The 25,055-nt window shown below is 41.5% G+C and overlaps 3 protein-coding genes and 2 long non-coding RNA genes across 5 annotated transcripts; 4 read left to right on the top strand and 1 right to left on the bottom strand.

Annotated features, from left to right (window-relative positions):
• Positions 1-1,664: 1,664 nt before the first annotated feature.
• On the top strand, positions 1,665-2,651 carry LOC120320629. The gene is made up of 2 exons (XR_005560156.1): positions 1,665-2,233; positions 2,283-2,651. It is a non-coding gene; the product is annotated as an uncharacterized LOC120320629 (long non-coding RNA).
• An 887-nt stretch (positions 2,652-3,538) lies between these two features.
• LOC6539199 (probable protein phosphatase CG10417) lies at positions 3,539-6,219 on the bottom strand. The gene is made up of 4 exons (XM_002086064.4): positions 5,765-6,219; positions 4,822-5,706; positions 4,227-4,757; positions 3,539-4,173 (listed from the first exon to the last, which is right to left on the bottom strand). The coding sequence occupies exons 1-4, from the start codon at positions 5,873-5,875 to the stop codon at positions 3,796-3,798; spliced, it is 1,905 nt and encodes a 634-aa protein (XP_002086100.1). The 5' UTR covers positions 5,876-6,219; the 3' UTR covers positions 3,539-3,795.
• Positions 6,220-8,207: 1,988 nt separating this feature from the next.
• On the top strand, positions 8,208-9,019 carry LOC120320573. Its single transcript, XR_005560102.2, has 2 exons — positions 8,208-8,479; positions 8,561-9,019. It is a non-coding gene; the product is annotated as an uncharacterized LOC120320573 (long non-coding RNA).
• An 11,879-nt stretch (positions 9,020-20,898) lies between these two features.
• Positions 20,899-22,377, top strand: LOC122319452. Its single transcript, XM_043206770.1, has one exon. It carries the CDS (start codon positions 20,899-20,901, stop codon positions 22,375-22,377), a length of 1,479 nt encoding a protein of 492 aa, XP_043062705.1.
• A 7-nt stretch (positions 22,378-22,384) lies between these two features.
• Positions 22,385-23,431, top strand: LOC122319451. The gene has a single exon (XM_043206769.1). The coding sequence runs from the start codon at positions 22,385-22,387 to the stop codon at positions 23,429-23,431; it is 1,047 nt and encodes a 348-aa protein (XP_043062704.1).
• The last annotated feature ends 1,624 nt before the right edge of the window (positions 23,432-25,055 follow it).

The raw sequence follows: 25,055 nt of genomic DNA, 5'->3' as shown, positions 1-25,055 counted from the left end.
TCCGGTCTAGCGTCAATCCGAGGTATTTCGGGGTGCTTGAAAATGGAATAGTTTCCCCGTTGAGCGTGACTGGGGGGCAGTCTCCTCTGCGCAGGGAGAAAGTAGTTTGGGTGGATTTGTCTGCGTTCACGGCAATGTTCCATCGCTTCAACCATGGGTCGAGGGCATCCAGCTGGCTTTGAATGATGGCTGATGCTTCTTGGGGGTCTGAGGCGGAGGCTAGGAAGGCGGTGTCATCGGCGTATGTGGCCACTGTTAGGCTTCGGGAGGGTGTGATAGGAAGGTCTGCTGTGTAGAGTGTGTACAGTATTGGTCCAAGAACGCTGCCTTGGGGTACTCCGGCTCTTATCGGCCTAGGCGTGCTGGTCGCTGTTCCGCAGCGAACTTGGAACTCTCTACCCTCGGTGAAGGATTTGAGGAAGGCGAAGTGGGATCCGGGAAGGTGCGACTTGATCTTGTAGTGGAGACCAGGGTGCCAGACTTTGTCGAAGGCCTGTTTGACATCCAGCATGACGGCGCAGCAGTATTGCTTCCTTTCGAAGGCCTCCAATATTTGCTCTACAAGCCGGTGGCATTGCTCTGGTGTTCCGTGGGAGCGCCTGAAGCCAAACTGGTGATCGGGGATCAGACCAGCCTCGTCCAGTGCTGGCAAAACTCTGCGCAGAAATACTCTTTCGAGTATTTTGGAGAGGATTGCCAGCAAACTAATCGGACGATAGGAGGCGAGATTGGCTTCAGGTTTACCGGGCTTGAGGATGGTGATCACATCGGCGCGTTTCCATAGTTTCGGGAAGTACCCTAGTCGGAAGCAGCTGTTAAATATGTTGGCGAGCAGCTGTGAGCAAAATGTGGGTAACATTTTTAGTGCAGTAGCGTCGATGCGATCGGGGCCTGGGGACTTGCCGTTTTTCAGTGAGGCAATTTCCTGCGCGATCTCCTCTGGTGCAACGGGCTGGATTGCTGGTCCTGGAGCACATGGGCTTTCAACAGCTCTGATGGTGTCAGCTTGCTCTGCAGCTGTGCATCGGTCAAACGGTGTGAAGGCAGTATGGAGGTGGTCAGCAAAAGCTTCGGCTCTTTCTGCCTCAGACCGACACCAGGTGCCGTCCGCTTTACGCACTGGAACCGTTTTCTTGACAGGTCTTTTGATATGCCGCGTGACGTTCCACAGGTTGTGCTGCGGGTCTCCAGGTTCCAGGTCTTCAAGGAAACGTTGAAACGAGTCTTGGCGTAGGGTCGTCAGTTTTTCCTTCAGATCCTTGGAGGCACGATTGAGCGCTGTCTTATCCCTGGGGTTACGCGAGAGGAACCATACCCTTCTGAGGCGTCTTTTCTCGGCCACGAGGGCGGCTATTTCTGAGGCACATTTCCGGTCCAATCACCAGGGCCTGTTGCGGAGTGTAGTCCAAACGGCATCACTCTCCATTGGAACAGCCCTTTCCCTGGGACAGTTAAAGCCGTGAAGCCCCGGCTCGACTCTTCCAACGGTATTTGCCAATACCCATCCTTGAGGTCTAGACTGCTTATGAAGCGCGCCTCTTTTAGTTAGTCAAGGATGTAGTTTATCCGTGGCATCGGGAAATTCTTTATGGATTTCGCGTTTATCTGCCTGAAACCCACGCATAGTCTCCATTTTCCCATTTTCTTCTTCACCATGACTGAATTGCTAATTGAATTTACCCAGCAGATAACTCGAACTATTCAGGATAATATAGAGACCTTGGTAAGGAAACCAAGCAAACTTAACGTCAAGTGCCAATTGGACGGTCCCAGGTCGGTCAAACAGTCTAAATTCTGATAAATTTCCGGGTGATGCTAGATTGACTCCGGCCAGTAAAGGTTTAGATTTAATCAACAGGTCAGTTAAAGTCAACAGCTGGAAACTACGGCTTACCAGAAGTCCCAAAGGCATAAGCGTAGGTAACTTTATATATAGGGTCTGTCAGGGTCATGTAGACGGTAGCAGGAAATTCAGAAGTTCTCACCAGTAACGCTAACCTGTTAATTCGATGGTAGGGCTCGCGAATTTTATTGGCGGTCTCACAAACCCTACAGAGTCCTGCGATGGGAGGACAACTGTTCCGATGTGGACATCCGGAAGACAATTCGCGACAGAAAGCAATATCCATACCTTTAAAGCTTCCTTATCAATACAAAGTAATGCCCTTCGGTCTTACGAATGCTTCTCAATTGATGACTCGTCTTAATGATAAATTTATCCCAGCGGATTTGGGTAATGATGTTTTTGGTAATCTGTACGATTTGCTGATCATTTCTGATAGCTTTTGCTCAGCACTTGTTCTTCAAAGCGCTAAATTTGGCAATTCGTCTGTTGACGCCAGCAAAACGGATGTTGGACAGCTTTAGTTCAAAATACAGAAGAGGGAGACGAATATCCAATTGCGTTTGTTTCAAAAACGCATTTATTCAGACTAATAGTGGTAGATGGGCCGGCGTATAAGAAAATGGATCCGAGGTTCCCGCCTGTCGCGTGTCTTTTCCATTTTGGCAGCCATCCGAGGCAGTTGTGCGTTGAAGAACCAAACTTTCGAAAAGGAAAGGATCCAAGTATTTATAAATTCCCATTTGTTGTAGGTGATTTATTGTTGTAGGTGATTTATTGGCAAAATATGATTTTTATACAATAACAAGAGAGAACGCTATAGCCGAGTTCCCCGACTATCTGATACCCGTTACTCAGGTAGTGGAAGTGCGAAGGAGAGTCTTAAACTATGAAAGTTTTTGCGGTTTGTGGGCGTTAGAGTGGGCGTGGCAACTTGAATCAACAAACTGTTTTTTGTCTCTGGGGTCTGTATGCTTAATCTCAACTTTCTAGCTTTTGTAGTTCCTGAGATCTCAGCGTTCATACGGATGGACAGACGGACATGGCCAGATCGACTCGGCTATTGATCCTGATCAAAAATATATATACCTTGTATGGTCGGAAACGCTTTCTTCTACCAGTTACATACTTTTAAACGAATCTAGTATACGCTTTTGCTCTACGAGTATTATTACACCCGTTACTCGTAGGGTATACCGCCCAGTGTCGGCACAAGGGAACACCGATTACCGGCAACCAAAATGTTGGCAGAACAGTTCCAAAACGTTTTTATTTCTGTACAACCCAACAGATGTAGATTTATTTGTAACTTTTGGCTTTATTGTTATGCATTGAATTGGTTCACAACCCTCGAATTCGTTAACTAAAATGGGCAAAAATTTGAGCATATTAAAATAAAAGAAATTTTGTTTGTTTTGCTAAAGAAATGTTCCATCACTTCATAAATACAGTAAAATTTAAAAACATGCTTTTGCCTAGATTGACTGAGGTTAGTGGAGACGGCGAATTCGAAGAAGAGATATGGTCGTAAATGAATTTGTCACTTTGAATATTTTAATACAGCTTAAACATTCGCTGCTACGAAGCGCAAGTTTATCCAAAATTCTAAAATTTGCAATAACAAGTTTTTAAGTTATAACCATATATTTTTTTCTTTTTAAAAAAAGTAGTACATGATAAATAAAGCATAAAACATTTTTGCTTTATAAATAAACGATTTATTTCATTGCGATTTTAGTTAGCAATTTACGAGAAAGAAATATACTTCTTAAAATATAATTTTTATATGTTCTTATTAAAGAATATTTGTTTGCATAATCCTGTCATCGACATAATTTTGAAATGTAGCACAGTTTTTCACACTTCACTCCACAAGCTTATATGTCTAAAATTAAAATGCATGTTACGATTAAATGTGAATTAAGATGAGTGCATTTTCGAATGTCAAAACATTAGGATGAAGAAACAGTAATAGTAACTTCCTTAATGGCTTTCTTGCCAGGGTCTTCATTCTGACTGTTCGGTGATGCGGATCTGCTTATATTTTTTGCAGGATCCAGTTCAGTTTTTAATCGTTTAGAGTGGTATTTTTCAAGTATTGCGTCTTCAGAAGCAGCATTTTGTGATGCGCAGCGTTTGGGCGCACTGTTATCATTTATAGTATCTGAAACACTTTCAGATGTCTTAAGTAACTTATCTTCAGTTTGATTTGGATGAATAGTAGACTGTAGCTCTTGCAGCTTTTTCTTAAACTGAACGATTACAGCAGTCATGTTGTCGCACCCAGTTCCATCACCCATTGTATTCGGAGCTAAGCAGTTATCAAAAAGCTAAAATTTTCATTGGTTATTATTATATATAAGAAAACAGTAAGTATTTTTACCTCTTCACAAATCGTTGACAATTTCTTGTTATCTTTTAATCTGCAACGTACAAATTCTACGACTTCCTCACTGGACATGTAATTCCAAATACCATCACAGGCGAGTACCATAAACTCGTCCTCTGGGGTGATAATTAGCTTTTTGACGTCAGGTAGGGCAGATATCATTTGTTCCTCAGCTGGTAAGCTTCCGTTCGTTTTATAGGCGTGGTCTCCAAGGGCACGAGACAAATTGAGGCCACCATTTACGCGTCCATCAAGTGTGACACGACCCCCTGCCTTTATTATGCGTGAGGCTTCTTCGTCATCTTCGGGCTTGTGGTCTATACTCATTTCAATAGCTAGTCCATTGCGTGATATAACACATCGGGAGTCCCCTGCGTTTGCCACGTAAAGGTCACGGCCTTGCAACAAACATACAACTGCAGTACATCCACTATCTTTGCCAGGTTCCTCAATCATATTTGCGCAAAAATTGTCATTAGCCATCTGGTCTTCATCAGTCTCTTCTTCGTCACTATCCTCATTGCCCTGCGGAAAGGTAAGTTAATTATATTTAATTTATGTTATGTTTACTTATGATTTAATAACTTGCATCTTCGTCACCGTCATTTTCTGTGCAGTCAGAGCTTTCGGATGAAGTATCAGGACTCTTGACAATGTCATTTTCTTCATAGTCCGCATCATCGTCTGTGAACTCATCCTCTTGGGAACTGTTTATGTCGGTTATATCGTTAGGACCAGTCTCGAATAATTTACTATTACTGGAAGTTCGCTTAAAACCAGTTCCATTCGATCCCTCATTTTGGTCATTAATAGAATCATCTTTTAATGCAGCATTCTTTCCGGACAAATTGTTGATATTGCTAGTCTTACTGCCAACAGTCTCAGCCTTAGGATTTACTACATTGCTCGGATAACGAGAAATAACTACACCATCGACGGATAGCGCAGATGCAGCCGCTGCTGCGGAAGTTGAAGAGCCATCTGGCTTTGCAGAGGGGTCCATTACAGCTTTATTAGTAGCTTCGGCAGCTAATGCTGCAGCTCGGCGCCCCCGAAAATATGGAGAGTGCATTTTAAAAATTTCTCTGTGGTTTGAATTCTTAAGATCCAAATCTCCTTGCGGAAGCCCTTTGTATTTTTCCAGAACTTCATTTAGAGGCAGTTTGCTTTCCTCTTGCAATTCAGCTAAATCTTCTTCTTCGTAATCTTCCGCTTCAGCATCGACGAAGTTATGTTCTCCAGCCAATATTTTAAGAATATTGACTACCGATGGATCAAGCAGTGTTTTGTCAAATCCCAAAAATGCTTCCTTTAGTGCCACTTCAAATTGTCCATCTTTATAGGTTTCAAGATTCTTAAGAAAATCTGGTAACTTGTCTGCACAATATTGCGCTACCTCAGCTCCACCGTGACCATCATACACAGCGAAAAACGATGTATTGGTGTCAAAATTTAGAATAAAGTTATGTGCATCCTGAAATATGACAAAATCGTTATAGTATTCTTATTTAGGGAAGCACATCTCAATTTACCTCTTGACTGTTCCGCCATCCCTGCATAGAGCTAGCTCCAACGGCTAGCAAATCATTAAACTGATCTGTAGAGGTTTTATCTGTCTTCGGATGGGACAAATACGCTCCCATATTATAACCTTTTCAAATTATAAGAGTTTAACAACTCAATTGTCACGCCTCGTCCTTTATCACAGATTTACCGCTAAAATATCGATGCTTTATCAAGGAATATACCGCTTTATTCACAAATTTCTCCGCTTATGCGGTACTTGCATACATTTACGGAAATATATTTCGTTATAATGTATATTGAGTCAACGTTGATTACTTCAAATACTTCTTAAGTATGGCTTCAGTAGGAGTTTTGGGAAACAGTAAGTAGATATTTAACGTAAATAACAATCAAATCGAGCTAAATTTATTTGCGAAATCTTCACCCTTATACTCTTTGTATATAATCACATCGGAAGTTTTCTGATTTCTATATATATATGTATCGAATACGGGGAAAGTTTACGTAAAATTGTACCTATTTCCCCTTATTTCAGTTAATATAGCGACGGTCGATTAGAGACTAAAACGGAACTGCTGGAAAAGGAACGCGGAGCAAAATCTTATTTTCCCATTACTTAGCTAAAATTGGTAAGGCCTAAATGCATACGATACTTTGCAACGCGTACAACGCGTTGTATATATTTAATTCTTACATTGACAAACCCTATTCTTGGTTATTAATATCCAACTACATCTTAAATACAGGTTGAATTAAAAATCTTATTAATATAATATGTTATCATATCTCCATGGGCTCGTGTGGCTCTCGATTACGGAAAATTCCAATATTATTACCTATCATTAATTATACCCGTTACTCGTAGAGTAAAAGGGTATACTAGATTCGTTGAAAAGTATGTAACAGGCAGAAGGAAGGGTTTCCGACCATATAAAGTATATATATTCTTGATCAGGACCAATAGCCGAGTCGATATGACCATGTCCGTCTGTCCGTCTGTCCGTCTGTCCGTCTGTCCGTCTGTCTGTCCGTCCGTATGAACGCTGTGATCTCAGGAAATACAAAAGCTAGAAAGTTGAGATTAAGCATACAGACTCCAGAGACATAGACGCAGCGCAAGTTTGTCGAATCATGTTGCCACGCCCACTCTAACGCCCACAAACCGCCCAAAACTGCCACGCCCACACTTTTGAAAAATGTTTTGATATTTTTTCATTTTTGTATTGGTCTTGTAAATTTCTATTGATTTGCCAAAAAACTTTTTGCCACGCCCACTCTAACGCCCACAAACCGCCCAAAGCTGCTACGCCCACACTTTTGAAAAATGTTTTGATATTTTTTCATTTTTGTATTAGTCTTGTAAATTTCTATCGATTTGCCAAAAAACTTTTTGCCACGCCCACTATAACGCCTACAAACCGCCAAAAACTGTGTTTAAGACTCTCCTCCCTTCCACTAGCTGAGTAACGGGTATCAGATAGTCGGGGAACTCGACTATAGCGTTCTCTCTTGTTTTTTATACCCGTTACTCGTAGAGTAAAAGGGTATACTAGATTCGTTGAAAAGTATGTAACAGGCAGAAGGAAGGGTTTCCGACCATATAAAGTATATATATTCTTGATCAGGACCAATAGCCGAGTCGATATGACCATGTCCGTCTGTCCGTCTGTCTGTCCGTCCGTATGAACGCTGTGATCTCAGGAAATACAAAAGCTAGAAAGTTGAGATTAAGCATACAGACTCCAGAGACATAGACGCAGCGCAAGTTTGTCGAATCATGTTGCCACGCCCACTCTAACGCCCACAAACCGCCCAAAACTGCCACGCCCACACTTTTGAAAAATGTTTTGATATTTTTTCATTTTTGTATTGGTCTTGTAAATTTCTATTGATTTGCCAAAAAACTTTTTGCCACGCCCACTCTAACGCCCACAAACCGCCCAAAGCTGCTACGCCCACACTTTTGAAAAATGTTTTGATATTTTTTCATTTTTGTATTAGTCTTGTAAATTTCTATCGATTTGCCAAAAAACTTTTTGCCACGCCCACTATAACGCCTACAAACCGCCAAAAACTGTGTTTAAGACTCTCCTCCCTTCCACTAGCTGAGTAACGGGTATCAGATAGTCGGGGAACTCGACTATAGCGTTCTCTCTTGTTTTGTATTAGCATATTGCGAGCTACCCGGTACTCATAAAGTAAAAGGGTATACTAGATTCGTTGAAAAGTATGTAACAGGCAGAAGGAAACGTTTCCATATAAAGTATATATATTCTTGATCAGGATTAATAGCCGAGTCGATTTGGCCATGTCCGTCTATCCGTCCGTTTGTCCGTCCATATGAACGTCGAGATTTCAATAACTATAAAAGCTAGAAAATAGAGATTCAGCATGTAGACTCCAGAAACATAAACGCAGCGCAAGTTTGTTAACCCATGCTGCCACGTTCACAAACCGCCCAAAACTGCCACACCCACACTTTGAAAAAATGTTTTGATTCTTTTTTACATATTTGTTATCTATCTGATATATGATATGTTTATTTAGACTTGTGAATTTCTCTCGCTTTGCCAAAAAAATTTTTTACCATCCCTACAACATACAACTGCAGTAAGTCCACTATCTTTGCCAGGTTCCTCAATCATATTTGCGCAAAAATTGTCATTAGCCATCTGGTCTTCATCAGTCTCTTCTTCGTCACCTCATTACCCTGCGGAAAGGTATGTTAATTTATTTAATTTATGTTATGTTTACTTATGATTTATTAACTTGCGTCTTCGTCACCGTCATTTTCTGTGCAGTCAGAGCTTTCGGATGAAGTATCATAACTACACCATCGACGGATAGCGCAGATGCAGCCGCTGCTGCGGAAGTTAAAGAACCATCTGACTTTGCAGAGGGGTCCATTACAGCTTTATTAGTAGCTTCGGCAGCTAATGCTGCAGCTCGGCGCCCGCGAAAATATGGAGAGTGCCTTTTAAAAATTTCTCTGTGGTTTGAATTCTTAAGATCCAAATATCCTTGCGGCAGCCCGTTGTATTTCTCTAGAACTTCATTTAGAGGCAATTTGCTTTCCTCTTGCAATTCAGCTAAATCTTCTTCTTCGTAATCTTCCGCTTCTGCATCGACGAAGTTATGTTCTCCAACCAATATTTGAAGAATATTGACTACCGATGGATCAAGCAGTGTTTTGTCAAATCCCAAAAATTTTGGTGTCAAAATTTAAAATAAAGTTATGTGCATCCTGAAATATGACAAAATCGTTATAGTATTCTTATTTAGAAAAGCACATCTCAATTTACCTCTTGACTGTTCCGCCATCCCTGCATAGAGCTAGCTCCAACGGCCCACTCTAACGCCCACAAACCGCAAAAACTGTCAGTGTTGAAGAGCGTGTCGACTATAGCGTTCTCTCTTGTTTGGCTTCAATTGCTCCCTGATGACCTTTACAATTGCGTTTGCTTGACTTTTGCCAGCTTAGTTTCAGCTTAAAATTGTTGGCGACAGTAGGCCGAATGTATTAGTTGAAGGGCTTGGCTTAAATAAAATTTTAAGGCGTAAGACAGATGTAGGGGCTCCTTTCTTTACGATTCAGGACATAGAGAGATTGTCTTTTTCGTGGCTTAGAGCCTTGGACAGCCATGATTAAAAGGGCTGGAGAGTGGTCTGATGTCACATCCAAACGCGATCTTGCAGTTAGTTAGTCATGAGGTATTGTTTTTGTCAGAGCAAAATTAATTAATTCATGAAGCTTTTATAATCTGCAGACCAGTATGTGGGACTGGCTGGTAAATAGTAACTTAATATTGAATTTTTGTAGCATACTTCAATGAAAATGGTTTTTAATGCGATCACTAACACTTTTACTCATTCTGGTTAGCTGATTTAGAACGTGTAATAACGTGTAAAAAAAGAAAATCCCCTCTATGGCGCTTACTTTTTTTTGTTCTGCATGCATTCTGGAAACGTTACCGCTGCCGCAAACAGTGTGTAACGCTTAGCGGACTCCTTGTCAAGCTCTGCTCTAACTGCATTTGATGATTCGGTTCTGCACGTGAATATGGAGCTGATCGATGAGAAACAAGAAACATTCAAAAAAATTCTCAACGAGTTTTGGGAACTTAACTTGGACGAAATTGAAAGAGACAATGCGCTGGAAACCATTTGCTCACTGGAAATATTTAACTATCATTGTCGTTTGGTTTTTGACACTCATTTCTGAAATTTTGGGGCTAAGGGCAGGGCAGTGAGCTCTCGGATAAATTTAACGCTCATATTCGAGCTTTAAGTGGAATGGGCTGAAATATGGATTTTACCCTGGCAAGCTATGGGCCAGGCAATTAGGTGCAAAGTAACAGAATGTCTGATTTGCGTATATCCGCCCTCTCGCTGCTGGGCACAACATATTATTGCCAGAGCTTAACAAACCTGACGCCAGTTAATTGATTCAAAGAAACAAAAAAGCTCCCACTTTGAATAAATTGCCGTCCATGTGGATCTAAGTACCACACTCTCATTCACCTGGGAATCTGGACCTTGCCTTCACAACAATAAAGATCACAGCTTGCCGCTGATTCCCATCATGCTGTAGAACCCTTTGCATTGCATGGATCGTCTGCTGCGCTTTTTGCACAGGATAATATTTCAATGTGATCTCGAACGTCTAACTACTCTACCGACATCACTGCTGTTCAATCCTCCAATACAATCGAAAGTCAGTCGTGCTTAAACATTGACATCCGCAACTGGAACATACCTCAAAATCTAAAGCTCGCGAACCCAATGGCCCAAGGCTCACCTACTAACTGCTGTCAAGTTAAGCTTCTGCCGGGATTGCCGGTAATGCAACAGACTCGGTTAGGCTGGGTTGTTTGTGGAGGTTGCAGTCGCGCGGATGGTACGGTCTCCATAGCTGCTTGACCGCCTACGACATTAACAAAGAAGCCAGCACAAAACTTTCGCAAAATCGACGAAGCAGGCTACGTCTACTTTCCCTTAAGAATGCTGTTGAAAGCAACGCTACCAACAGGAGTCTCACAGGAACCAGCAGTTCCTAAGTTCATTTGTTTATTTCTACCAATTTTGGAGATTACATTTTGGAATTAAGATTTTAGCTGTGCAATTATCTTTCGTTAACTATGCTCCCCTTTTTCGCTCGCTCTCTATTTTGTTGTCTCGGACTTGCACCTTTGCCTTAGCATTCTGCTTTCGCTTTTCAATTAATCATTCGCTTTCGTAACCTATTCATGCGCGAGTTAACTTCCAGTAATTACAACCGCTGGAGTTTAGGGGTAAAATCAGAATGAATGTATTTATTTGCCTTCAAACTTGGTTTGCTACATTCTGTTTAATTTGCTAACCGACTGAATGGAACTGAAGCGGATGCGAAATATGCTGAATCGCTTAGTCTTCGTGGCGATTCAAGTATTTGTCAGTGCAGCGTTTCGACGTTTGAATAGGTTGCAAAAAAGTATTTCTTGGTGCTCCTAAACCTCTGGTTGTCGAGGGGGTTTCGGCGGGGGACCGCCGAGGGTGAATGCTGAGGCGGTAACTCCTTGCCCCTCAGACTGAATCACCGACCGTAGTGGAGGTATGGTTGCTGTTAGCGTAGCGGCTGAAGCGATGGTGGGTGTGAAGCTGGCACGTGGTGTAGTCTCTGGTGCGAAATTTTTTTTTTCTTTGGGAAACAGGCCACGATAATATAATACTAGCGAGCATCGTGTAGGTGGTTGTCGTCTGGATCGTGGTTCCCCACTGTATCCTGTTGATCTGTATTTTAGTCTCCATATCCTCCATCCTCAGCTCGTGTATTCCCAATTCTTGGGTTGTCCTGTTCTTCTTAACCATTTATATCTGGGGTACGTTCAACTTCAATTGCGCTATACAAAGCTTCTCCACCGCTTCATACTGTATATTGTTCACCCTCGCTTTTCACTGGCTGAAAATTGTCCGCAAATTGTCTGCAGCTTGCTTTTTTCTCCGTTGAATATTGCGATGTAGCCGGGCTCCGGCTCGAATCTAGTTGTGGTGAGTCCTGCATCTATTGTTTCGAATTTTGTGTCCCTTCCACTCAGCAGTCTTCTTATACAATTTTCAATAATATGATTTACAATCTTAACATTCTTACTTGCATACAAACTGACATTTTTCCTCATAGTAATGTATTTCGTCCTCATGAATCGCCACATAATTTGGTCCATCTAAATTCCCTGATATGGCTTTAAGCACCGAGCCTAGGCCATTGACCTAGTCCTTCTACGTCTGGGGCTTTGGTTTATTAATTATTCTCATTTTTCCTTTGTGAATTGTCTGAGGCGTGGTTTTGGATAGTGTTAAACCAAAGACATTAGAATAACAAGATGCGTAACGCCATACGATTTTTTTGCACACGATTTTTTCGTGGTGGCTTTTCAAGTGGCTTTTCGCTCTCTCGAAATTTTATTCAAAAGCCAGAGAGCGGAGAGCTCTAGAGCCACCAGCTCTCTTGTACGCATACAGCGACAGCTGACCACTGTATTGGTGCACACGTATGCACATGCATTGTAAAAATGACAAAATATGCCCTTCATCTTAGAAGTTCTTAGACTTTAAATCTATATTATTTTTTATAAATTGACACCACTTAAAAACTCTAGTCTTGCATTGCCTTAACATAACAATTATTCAAATTTAACACAGAAATAATAATAGCACAATCTATGTACAAAAAAATGCATAATAATTTTAAAAGATGACTTTATATTAGAATAATTGTCATTAGAGTATTCAGCGTGCGACGTGTGAAAAATATAAGAAGACAATGATTCTTCGGTGCTTATGTCCGCACTTCGTGCATCAATGAAATCAATTTTGCAATAAAGAGTTTCCAAATTTTTATTTATTTTATAATTAATATTTTAGTTTATGAATTATTTTTATGAAATATTTTAAATGTAATTTCGTTTTTTGAAAATTCTTTGTTTAAAATTACAGTAGTTTCAATAATTTACTTTATATACATTTTAATTATTTACTATAGTTATTTAGTCAAATTACTAGTATAAAAATTACCAATTTTCAGTATTTAAAATGCAAATAAGATTCACTTAAATTTTATTTTATTTTGATATTTTTAAAAAAGCGCGCAATTACGGGTGGTAAAAAACGGGTGGTAACGGGTATAAAAAACTTCTTTCAAACCAAAACATTAATCAAATTTGTTTCTTAGATCAAAATTGATTTCGGCCCTAAAATCGTCTTCTAGCATAAGCACACACACATGCACACGATCTCCTTTATTGTTTTTACTCATACAAGCAAGACAATTCTATTTTTAGATTTTAACGCTCACGATTTTAGGCGAGCGAAAAGAGAGCAATTTTGGTCGTCACCAAAAAAGTGGCTGCATAGTGCAAACCAATATATGGCCGTTACGCATCTTATTATTATAATGTCTTTGGTTAAACTGTTGTCTTCCTGAACTTTGTGTTTAGAGAACCCAGGAGTTAGTTTATTTTTCCTATTCTCCCTACCGGCACTGGGTCTAGTTCTTGCCTATCCATATTCGCTGCTTCAATTCTCTTAGTCTTTGTTTTTGTACCCTCTCTTTAATCTTTGGGTACACGTCGGCTTGAAACGCATTTATTACCTGTAGTTTCGTCGCTGAGTGAATGGCGTTATTATACGTTATAATATCACTTCACTTAGTATCTCTTCATGATTAAGTTCTAGCCTCCCTGCCTTCCAACTTTCCATAATTAATTGATATATTTTTGTTATCGTGGAATGTAATCTTTCGACCGTGGAGTTACTCGACGATTGCTGGAAGGACGTTGTATGCAGTTCGAATTCGTACTGCCTACAAAAATCCTTGAAGAAATTCGACGAGAATTCAACTCCTTGATCGCAGATTATTTTTTTTGGTATTCCAAACAAGGCCATAAAGTTCATCTTTGCCTTAACAATGTAAATACTTTCCTTGGCTGGAATAGTTATTCTCTAAGGGTCTTTCTGGAGTTTTAGTTACACTGTACTTGGTTTTCTGGGGCCTTCTGTCTTATTTTTGCATTTAACAGGTATCACAATTGTTAATTGTCTCGGTTATTACTTGTTTCATGTAAGGTAAAAACACCCTTCTTCTTGTATGCGCAAGTGGTTCCTCTCTACCCCTGTGGTTACTCTTTTGGCGATACTCTTTGATGACTTCTTCTTGTTTTTTTTTTGTCGATTACGTCCGGCAATAAGATTGTACATCTTATCGCCCTATACAATCTGCTGTAAGCAAAGTACTTGCAATATATCTCTTGGATGGCTATAACCAACTCCTTTGTTATTAGCAATGGCACTCTTAGGTTTTAAAAATTCCTTGAGTCTATGGGCAATTGTTTCGTCATCAAAACTATTGTCTGTCCATAACGGAACTTGCTTAACCACTTTTCTACAGCTACCTGTTATATTCATTCAGTGGTTTTTCCGAAATTGGAAATCCCAACTGTAAGTCTTCTACTGCGGAGCGTATTGTCTCTCCGTTTGTGGCTACTTTAGAGGCGTTTTCTAATATTTCTATGTACTACCTTTTTCCCTTTAAGTAGCTTCGTCAGCGGTTTCGTTGTTGCTGCGTAATCCCTAATAAACTTCCTGTAGTAATACTAAGTATTATACCAAATAAAATATGATACAAAGATCCCATAAATTCGAACGGTGCACGCTTGCTTCTGGATCTAGACTGCATCATAAACAATTTATTGTTTTCTTCAAGTTCCGATAACTGATCTTGCATATTATCTAAAACTTGACTACATTGTTATTCAAAGCTATGAAGCCTTTCACAAACTTTTCTCATTCCTCTTATAAGCGCATTACTTTTTGTAATCATTCCAGAATATGGATCCATTTTATAATAGATCACTAAATTCCAAGAAGTACTGACAATCTCAACATCTTCTAGAGGATCTAAATATATTGCTGAGGTCTTATTTATATTCTCTATTGAATATTTCGGTGTTAAATTTTTAGGTAATGCGCTAGAAAATTGACAGCTTAATATAAACAACATTGTCATGACAATCCCAGTCTTGGACATTCCTGATGGCCCTCTGGTCCGTCTTTTTGGCTCAGGGTCAGCGTCATTTATTTTTTCGACAGAACTTATACCTTCTAAAGGACAAATTTTTGTAATGGGATAAAAGAGTTGACATTTCCTCGTATGTCAAAATAGTGTCGCCAATTGAACGCTTTAAATGGTATTATATTGACTTAGCCCCAGCTTCCCAAATACCTCCGAAGTGAGGTCCTGCCGGGGGAATAAAATGCCAGTCAATTCTATCATTCTCCAGCTGCGCAGCCATTGCTAAATATTCTTGAATTGCAAAAAATAGTTCTTGATCTAATTTTCTGGCACCTCCTACAAAATTTGTTCCGTTATCTGAATAGATATTGGCACATTTCCCTCGTCTTGCAATGAACCTTCTGAGAGCAGCTAAAAATGCGTCAGACGTTAGATCGCTTACCATTTCTAAATGTATGGCTTTGGTTGCCATACAAACAACTACGGCAACGTATCCTTTAAATGTTTTTTGTCCGCGATTTTTTGAACACCTAACATAATAAGGACCTGCGTAATCTAATCCCGTACTTAAAAATGGAAATGACATAGTAACCCTATATCTTGGCAAATCACCCATTATTTGATGAGCTGTGTTTTGCCTGTACCTTGCGCACTTCACACATTCACTTAAATATTTTTTTAGTGAATTTTTTAAACCAAAAATCCAATATTTTCTTTGGAGGTAATTTCGCATTAGGTTTATCCCACCATGCAATCTTTCCCTATGAGCATTTAGTATTAATAATTTTGTTAAGTAACCTTTTTCTAAAATAATCGGATGCTTAACTTCAAACGCTGCATTTGAGTTTTGCAGTCTTCCTCCTACTCTCAGAATCCCATCCTTGTCCAAAAATGGATTTAATGACAATATTTTATTATTTGTCTTAATTTCTTTGTTGTTTTGCAGGCACTTTATCTCCTGACCGAACTGATGTTCTTGTTGTTTCTTAATAACAACCCTTTCAGCGAGTTTTAACTCCTTTACTGAAAAATAAGATGGATAGTACTCTTTTTTGGTTTTTGTTTGAATTAATCTGTTTATATATGCTACTATACGTATGAGTTTTTCCATACTGGAATACTTTTCTATTAATTTATTAATTGGATCATTTGTTTCGTCATTAATTATTGTGTTTACCAGTACAGTTTCTTCAACAGATTTCTGCTGAGGCCAAAGTTCTTTTGGGATAGCTAGCAATCTTGGACCTTTCTAAAGAGGTTAACAGTGTGTCAATTGTTTTGAATCAATTCACCTAGATGCTAAATCTGCTGGATTATCCTCTGACTTCACATGATTCCATTCAGTATTTTTTAATTTCCTAATGTCATCCGTTCTTCGTCTGATAAATTTAACCTTACTCTGGCCATTCTTGATCCATGCTAAAGTAATAGAGGAATCACTCCAAGCATAAATTTCTACATTACTGGCTCTTTTATTCTTTGGATCAGTACACTTAACAAATGAGCGGTGCACAGTTCTAGTTTAGGGATAGTTTTTTCTATTTTTTACATGATTGACTCTACTTTTGCTAGCTATTATAGTTACAGCATCTCCTAATTTAGCATACACTACTGCAGCATATGCTTTTTCTGAGGCATCAGCAAATCCATGTAGCTGAATACTTATGCCATTTCTAGAATTAATCCATATTTGGATTCGAATATTTTCTAAATATAATAAATTTTCCTTATATGCTTCCCAGTATTTCAAATCTTCTGCTGCTAATTCCTGATCCCATTCAATTTTGCTTATCCAAAGTTTTTGAATGAAAAGATTTCCTAAAATAGTCACGGGAGTCAACTATCCTAAGGGATCATATATTTTAGATAATATCGATAGTACTTTCCTTTTGTTTGTAAATTTTGATAACCCGCATCTTACTTTAAACTTGAATAAATCCTTTTGTGGTTTCCATTGAAGTCCAAGTGTTTTAACACTCTCATTTTCAATAATACTAAGAACCTTGTTATCCCCAGTATCCTCTACTGTTGATATTATTTCTGAATAATTAGATATCCATTTTCTTAAATTTTGTCCTACTTTTTGTATTTCTTTTGAAACTAGTTGGACAAAATTTTTGGCGTCTTCTACAGAATCGGCTCCAGTCATTAGGTCGTGCATGTAAAAATCGTTTCTTAGTATTTCACTTACATTTTTATTTTGACATTTATCTGCTGTCCACCAGAACCCTAGTAGTAAAGTATGGTGCAGATGCCGTACCATAAGTGACTGTTGTTAGTTTATAATTTTTAATTTTTTCTTCTGGAGAATTTCTCCATAAAATATATTGATATTTTTGGTCATATTCATTTATTTTATTCTGACGGTACATTTTTTTAATGTCCGCAGAAACAACAAATTCCCATTTTTTACATTTAACAATAATGTCAAAAATATCCTTTTGAACTCGCATTATGTCGTTCAAACTTTTGTTATTAGTGGTGTTGGGTCAAAACCCAATTAGAATAATCTTGTATATTTGAATTCCGCGTTTTTTGAATGATGTTAACATAACAGTTGTTGCGTTAGGCTGCCAACTCGTACTAGCGAACGAGTGGCAGATAGGAATTAGAAAAAAGAGAGAATAGAACAAGGATAGATAAAAAATTGAAGTTGAAGATATAGCCACGAGGAGTTTAAGTGAGGAGAAATAATCAAGAATTGTCATTAAAATTTAACTATTAAACTAGCACCATCCGACTTATCATTTATACTCAAGAAAAAGCTTTTGTTTTTACATTTTGGCGACCGTGACAGGACTTGTGCTACGTTTTAGTTAATTGTGGTCATGATTGTGATTACGTTCGCCCATTTTTACTTTGCTCTAAGTCTCGTACGCGCTGTTGAGGCACTAATTGATTTGGGCCTAGGGAGAGCAATAAGAAACAACCTTTTGTAGCAGTCACTTATTTTTTATTTAATTTATTTTATGCAAGCGAGCAGCTTTAAAAAACTTTGTTTCTTCTCCTTCGCCAGTGTTTCCTCAAGTGTCGAACAAGTGTTGCCCTATCCAATAACCGCAGATCATGGGTAACACTTTTACCAAAAGTTTTCAGGGTTACGTCTTTTTGGCCTAGTTGGCGGTTGAATTTAAATTACGGCGGTAACATTGGGGGACGTTTGGTAAACCACTTGCTGCGTCTGGTTAAACTTGGGGTAAATTCCTTAACCCAGCGATTCCAGAATTTGTCTGCGAATAACTGAGTTTGTTGCCAACGCAGCCTTAGATCGGTATTGCCATCTGCCATACGCTTATAGCCGTTCGTCGATCCCAGAAGTAAATGATTCGGGGTGAGTGCTTCGTCGTCAGCTGAATCTAAAGAGACAAAGGTTAGTGGTCTGGAATTGATGATACTTTCCGCTTCCATAAGGGCGGTTTGAAGAGTTTCGTCGTTGAAGTTGTTTGTTGGGCAGATTGCTTTCAAAACAGTTTTGACCGATCGGACTAGTCGTTCCCATGCGCCTCCCATATGAGGTGCTGCAGGCGGGTTGAAGTGCCACTTAATTGCTTCGTATTTTATGGTGATTTCATCAAAGTCGATCTTTTGAAGTTCTTCTTTCACCATTTTCTCCGTGGCTTTAAAGTTTGTGCTATTGTCAGAAAAGATTTCTTTTGGAGTCCCGCGACGTGTCATAAAATTCCGCAGACACATAATGCATGAGCTTACATCGAGTTTGTGGGCTACTTCTATGTGTACGGCTCTCAGCGTCAGGCAGGTAAAGAGGACTCCCCACCGTTTTTCCTTGTGCCTGCCAACGTTGACCAGTATGGGACCGAAGTAGTCGACTCCCGTGTATGTAAAGGGCCTCTCGAAGCAGGCTAGTCGGGCGACTGGTAATGGAGCCATTTGAGGTACTTCGGGGCTGGCGGTGGCAATTTTGCACAGTTGACAAGCCTTTCGAACTGTTTTATACAGCACTCGTAGACGAGGTACGTAGAAGTCGTTTCGAATACGATTTATCGTTGACTCGTGCATCATGTGATGTGATTTTTCATGGTAATATTTTGTAATTAAAAATGCGATTTGGGAGTTCTTTGACAGAACGATGGCGTTGTCAGGATTTATGTTATCGTTTCTTCCCTGAATGCGTAGTACGCCGTCTTCGTCCAGGTAAACGTTCAGGGCAATCAACGAGCTTGACTTGTCAATGGCTGAATTATTTTTTAGAGCGGTTATTTCAGCTGAATACACCCTGGATTGCGCCTGTTTATATAGCCACGATTTTGCTCTATTAATGATTTCCGGGTCTAACGTTGTTGGTAGTTGATTTCCGAGACATTTGGCACATATTCTTTCAATGTATAGCACGAATGTTGCCACAGCTCTGTATAGGCGTCTCCAATCAGAGAAGTACTCTACTGCAAAATCAAAATACTTTAGTTTGTTTACAACGAAGATATGCTTACGTAGTTCACACAGCTCGCTGTTATCGAGAATAATGTCTTGTAGTGGCCATTCGCTTTCTGGCTTGACTAGGAAGTGAGGGCCTTTTAACCAGCGATTAGCGTCAGGTGTTTTGATAAATTTGGTAGCTGAGTCCGCAACGTTTTGCTTTGTGGGAATCCATCGCCATTGGTTTCGACTTGTGTTATCGATTATCTCCCCAACTCTATGCATAACGAAGGCTTGAAATTTCCGTGGGTCCATATCAAGCCACTGTAGAACGGTCTTAGAGTCTGTCCAGTATGTACTTGAATTGATGTTGAGCCTTCTAACATTCATGGCCTTTTTGGCGAGGCCCACTCCAATTACAGCGGCCAGTAGTTCCATGCGTGGTATTGAGACTGGTTTTAGTGGGGCGACCTTACATTTGGCTGCTGCCAGTACTGTGTCGACGTCTGCTCCTCGCTTGATACTAAGATATGTGACTGCTGCGTAGGCGTACTCGCTCGCGTCTACAAACGTGTGTAGATCAATCTGGTCGGCATTCGGCAGCAAAGTGGAGTAGAAGCGAGGAAATTCCAGTTCGGTAGCTTGAAGCAGGACCGTTTTCCATTGTTGCCATGACGTGAACAGGGCGTCCGGCAGTTCTTCGTCCCAGTCTATGCCTGCACGCCATACTTTTTGCAGAAGCATTTTAAGGCCGATCGTGTAGCAGGATAACAGGCCCAAGGGATCAAAAATCGACATTAATACTTGTAGGGCTTCTCGTTTTGTTGGTATGGATTCTCCATTTAGGACGTCTCTTTTAAGTCTCGCGAATCTAAAAGTATACTTAAAAACGTCGTTTGAGGGTTCCCAATACATACCAAGAACCTTCTCCGGGCCACCAATTTATTTTATGCAAGCGAGCAGCTTTAAAAAACTTTGTTTCTTCTCCTTCGCCAGTGTTTCCTCAAGTGTCGAACAAGTGTTGCCCTATCCAATAACCGCAGATCATGGGTAACACTTTTACCAAAAGTTTTCAGGGTTACGTCTTTTTGGCCTAGTTGGCGGTTGAATTTAAATTACGGCGGTAACACGCGCATTTACGACTTTTGCCCTGCCAAACTCTCGTACATTCGCGCATCGCGTTCGCTGCCGGTCTACCCAGCGTCCGCATAGGATTTTCGCTAGTGCATTTGCCCACAACTACATGCAGCGCAGGTGCCGGCTATACTCAAGGGTCTCCCGTCGCATCATTGGACATCGTTGGACATCCTCCAAGTGTCATCGCCATAGTTGGAGTCGACATCTCGGTCCTCCATCTATACATATTGCCCCCAGGAGCACCCCATACATAACCTCATTCTGTCGCAACACTCTAGGTTGCACTCTAGGCTTGGCGAGCGAAAATTTTCCACTACATCTCGTCGTCTCGCTCGCTCTCACAGACCTTGTCAAGCAAGGAATATCCAGATCGAAATTAAATAAAGTAAACAAACATCTGCAAAAATGTCTTCGCTGGAGCAACTTAAAGCTCAACGAACGAGTGCTCGAAAAAACCTTACACGTATGAGCAAATCAGTGGAACCTGGTTTGAATTTATCTCCGTTGGAATTATCTTGCCGTTTGTCGATTTTGGAATCGTATTTTAAACTTGCTTTATCTACCCAGGAAGCCATAGAGCAGATGGAGCCAGATGAGGCGCAGCGCAATACTCGCTTCGAAATAGAGGAACTGTTTATCCACGCCAAGGTTTGCGTTCAGGAGCAACTTGGACCAGACGCTAACAGCACCGGCATTCATGAATCTACGGTTAATTTTGGGCACACATCTGCAGTTAAGCTCCCGCGCTTATCATTGCCGACATTTGACGGCAAATACTGCGAGTACCAAAACTTTATCTTGTCGTTTAACCAAGTTATTGGCCACCAGCCATCCATGTCTAAGATCAAGAAGTTCAACCAGTTGTTAAACTGTCTTCGAGGACCAGCCCTTGAAACGGTTCGAGCTTTCCAGGTGACCGCAGACAACTACACAAAGGCTCTGGACCGCTTAAAGCAGCGCTACGACAACCCGACTCTCGTATTTTTGGATAACATATCGCCACTCTTCGCATTGCCAACTGTCGCCAAGTCAAATGGTCAGCAGTTGCGCAGCCTAATCGATAATGCATCCGCATTATACAACTCGTTGCGTTCGTTGAGCACCGAGCCACAGATTTGCGAGGCCATGCTCATCTCCATAGTTATGGGCAAAGTGGACCAGGAGACTAAGAGGAAGTGGAATGAGTCGCTGGACTACACTACGTTGCCTTCGTGGGACAAATGCGTTGGAGTCGTTGAACGTCATTGTCAATATTTGGAATCGGATAAGAAGCCTCCTGCTGAAGCCGCTATGAGTCAACCAGGTGGCCATAGGTCGCGCTCGCAGAGGAATCAGGCAAGTCTGTCCTTCAATTGCACCACAGAAACTTGTAACATCTGTTTCCAGACAGACCACAAGACCTTTAGATGCCCAGAACTAATCAATCTCGCCCTAGATAATCGCCTCAATGCAGTAAAGCGCCACAAGCTATGCATTAATTGCCTTGGCAGGGGTCATCTTGTAGCCAACAGCCCGTCGACGCGGAGGTGCCACTCATGTGCACTACCGCATCACTCGCTGCTTCATCGGCCATCGCCAGGATCGGCCGCAGCTCCCTTGCCACTCCCTCAAGCGGAGCCTGTACAAGTTTCGGACGCAGTCGCGCATACTCACACGGAGTCTCGTTCCGACTGTGTCATTCTGGCCACGGCACTGATTCTGGTCAAGGATGCATCTGGAAGCTACAAAATAGGAAGAGCGCTTCTGGATTCATGTTCTCAGGTGAATTTCATATCCGAGGAGTTTGCCCAAAGACTTCGACTGCCACGGAGCAAGCTCAACCTCGAGATTCGTAGCATTGGTGAGACACAAACGCGAATTAAACACCATGCAACCACCAATATCAAGTCGAGGCACAATGGATTCGAGTTGCTCCTTGATTTTTGCGTGACATCCCACATTGCCTATCATCCAGAATCTGCGTGGAACTTTCCGCAGCACTCATCTCATAGTGTCTGGTCGATGTCGAGCTCATCCCAGAACACTCCATCAGTACTCATCTATCGCATTAACAGAAATTAACCAAAAAATGGAACGGCTATGGCGCATCGATCATGTGGAGCCTCCTGAGATCACACTTACGCCAGAGCAGCGAAACTGTGAGGAGTTCTACACCAAAACGGTACGACGTAATTCAGACGGTCGATTGGAAGTACGACTTCCATTTAAAGATGAACCTACCGTTCTCGGAGCCTCATTCGACATTGCCAAAAGGAGATTCCTCTCCCTCGAACGCAGCCTATGCAAAAGGCCTGAGGTAGGGGCCAAATATGTTGAATTTATGCAGGAGTTTCAAAAGCTGGGACACATGAGTTCCGTGAGCCATCCACAGTTAAACACTCCGCATTATTATATTCCGCACCAGTGCGTGCTCAAGCCTAATAGCACATCAACAAAGCTTAGAGTGGTTTTCGACGCATCCTGCAAGACGACGTCCCAGAAATCGCTCAACGACATTCTGATGGTCGGGCCGACCATTCACCCAGATCTTTATACACTACTCCTGCGTTTTCGGATACATCGCTATGCCATCACTGCTGATGTGGTCAAGATGTTCCGCCAAGTCAACATGTTTGCCGAGGATCGCAGATTCCAATACATTCTTTGGAGAGCGTCGCCATCGCAACCATTGAGCACCTTCGAATTGAATAATGTAACATATGGCACAGCGGCTGCACCGTATCTAGCCATACGCAGTTTGTCATATCTAGCCGACAAATTCATGGACAAATTGGAGATTGGAGCTAAAGCCATCAAATCGTCTTTCTATGTGGATGACTTCCTAGGTGGAGCGGATACGGTAGAGGAGCTACATCAAATCAAAAGGGAAGTTACAGCGATTCTACAGGATGGCCAATTAGAACTCGCAAAATGGCATTCAAATCACTGCAAGTTTGTCGATGACGCTACAGTCAAACATTTGCAGTTGGACGACGAAATGCTAACCAGCACGCTTGGCCTAAAATGGGACCAAGTACGGGACACATTCATGTTCTCGTTCTCGCCAAGATTCGATTCGGACCACGTCACCAAGCGATCGATTTTGTCCATAGCCTCTTCGCTGTTTGATCCGTAGGGATTAGTTACTCCCATCATCATAGTGGCAAAAATTATCCTCCAGGAGCTGTGGCTTCTAAAACTACATTGGGACGAGTCAGTACCCCAAGGCATTCATACAGCTTGGATGTCCCTGCTTGCATCGCTTTCGTCGTTGGAGTCTGTAGCAATACCACGATATTGCCTCCAATCAGCGATACATACCTTTCAAATACACGGCTTTTGTGACGCCTCCATTCGAGCGTATGGATGCTGCATCTACGCTCGCACAATCGGATCAGATGGGCTGACCAAGGTACAGCTAATCACATCGAAGTCCAGAGTTGCTCCCACCAAGAAGCTATCTCTGCCGAAATTAGAACTGTGTGGAGCATATTTGTTAGCACAGCTCTACAAAAAAATCATTAGAATCTTCGCTGACAGAAAGCCGACTTCGTTCTTATGGTGCGATGCTCAAATTGTTCTACATTGGAATCGCCAACACTCGGCCACCTTATCAACCTTTGTCGGCAATCGAATTGCCGAAATTTCCTACTCACTGCAACCCGGCTGATATCTTGTCCAGGGGCTGCACTATCACCGAGTTGGAACAATCGATATGGTTCGAGGGACCTGAGTTCCTAGGCCAAGATCATCAACATTGGCCAAAGGACAGTCGAGACAACAGTGACATTGATATGGAAACTGTCCAACTGGAGAAGAGAAAATCAGCCGTACACACGACTAGTAATCAACTGCTTGAAGGAATCTACAAGATCAGTTCGCATCATCGCTGCCTACTAGTTATCGCTTGGGTGTACAGATTTACTCAGCGCTGCCGTAAACTAACGCCATTCCAATCACCTTCGCCGACGCCAGCAGAACTGATGCGGGCGCTACATTGCATCGTCTGGAATATTCAAACTATTCACTTCGCTCAAGAGATGTCCTCGGTCCTGAAGGGCCATCCGATTCGCACTAACCTTAAAAATCTTAGTCTCTTCCTCCAGGTTACAGATGGCTTCCAAATGCTAAAGGTCGGAGGGCGCCTGGAGCTAGCAGACTACCCAAAAACCCAAAAGCATCCTGTGCTGCTCCCAGCTAAGGATCCATTTGTGTCACAGTTCGCTCGCCATCTTCATCTACAGAACTATCACGCCGGGCCACGGACGCTCGTCGCTTTAATTAGAAAACAGTTCTGGATAGTGAATGCAAGGGACTTGGCGCGACAAGTCGTTCGCTCATGTATACATTGTCGCCGCTATCGACCAACTCTCGAAAGGCAGCTAATGGGCCAACTGCCTAAAGAGCGGATCACACCATCTAGACCATTTTCAAGATGCGGAATATACTTTTGCGGACCAATCAACGTCTATTTGCGCATCCGGGGTAAGCCGCCTACCAAGGCCTACCTAGCCGTCTTCGTTTGCTTTGCCACGAAGGCGATACATGTCGAAGTGGTATCGGATCTCACGACGGATAGCTTCATTGCATCACTAAAGCGTTTTATTGCCCGACGCGGACTTCCCTCGGACATATTCTGTGACAACGCTACAAATTTCGCAGGAGCTAACAACAAGCTCGAATCGTTGAAGCAGTTTCTGTTTAAAGACGAAACAACAAGAACAATAAACTATTTATGTCGCTCAGAGTTCATTAACTTC

This window comes from Drosophila yakuba, chromosome 2L (genome assembly GCF_016746365.2).
Source record: "Drosophila yakuba strain Tai18E2 chromosome 2L, Prin_Dyak_Tai18E2_2.1, whole genome shotgun sequence".
In the NCBI taxonomy this organism is placed as follows: domain Eukaryota; kingdom Metazoa; phylum Arthropoda; class Insecta; order Diptera; family Drosophilidae; genus Drosophila; species Drosophila yakuba.
This window is presented reverse-complemented; position numbering and strand designations above follow the sequence as displayed.

Bases quoted from the DNA above. Each gene is read 5' to 3' on its own strand.
- LOC122319452 (XM_043206770.1), top strand. From the start codon at position 20,899: ATGGAGCCAGATGAGGCGCAGCGCAATACTCGCTTCGAAATAGAGGAA.
- LOC6539199 (XM_002086064.4), bottom strand. From the start codon at position 5,875: ATGGGAGCGTATTTGTCCCATCCGAAGACAGATAAAACCTCTACAGAT. The intron at 5,707-5,764 runs GTAAATTGAGAT...GTCATATTTCAG, and splicing joins GATGGCGGAACAGTCAAGAG to GATGCACATAACTTTATTCT. The intron at 4,758-4,821 runs GCAAGTTATTAA...ACCTTTCCGCAG, and splicing joins AAAATGACGGTGACGAAGAT to GGCAATGAGGATAGTGACGA.
- LOC122319451 (XM_043206769.1), top strand. From the start codon at position 22,385: ATGGAACGGCTATGGCGCATCGATCATGTGGAGCCTCCTGAGATCACA.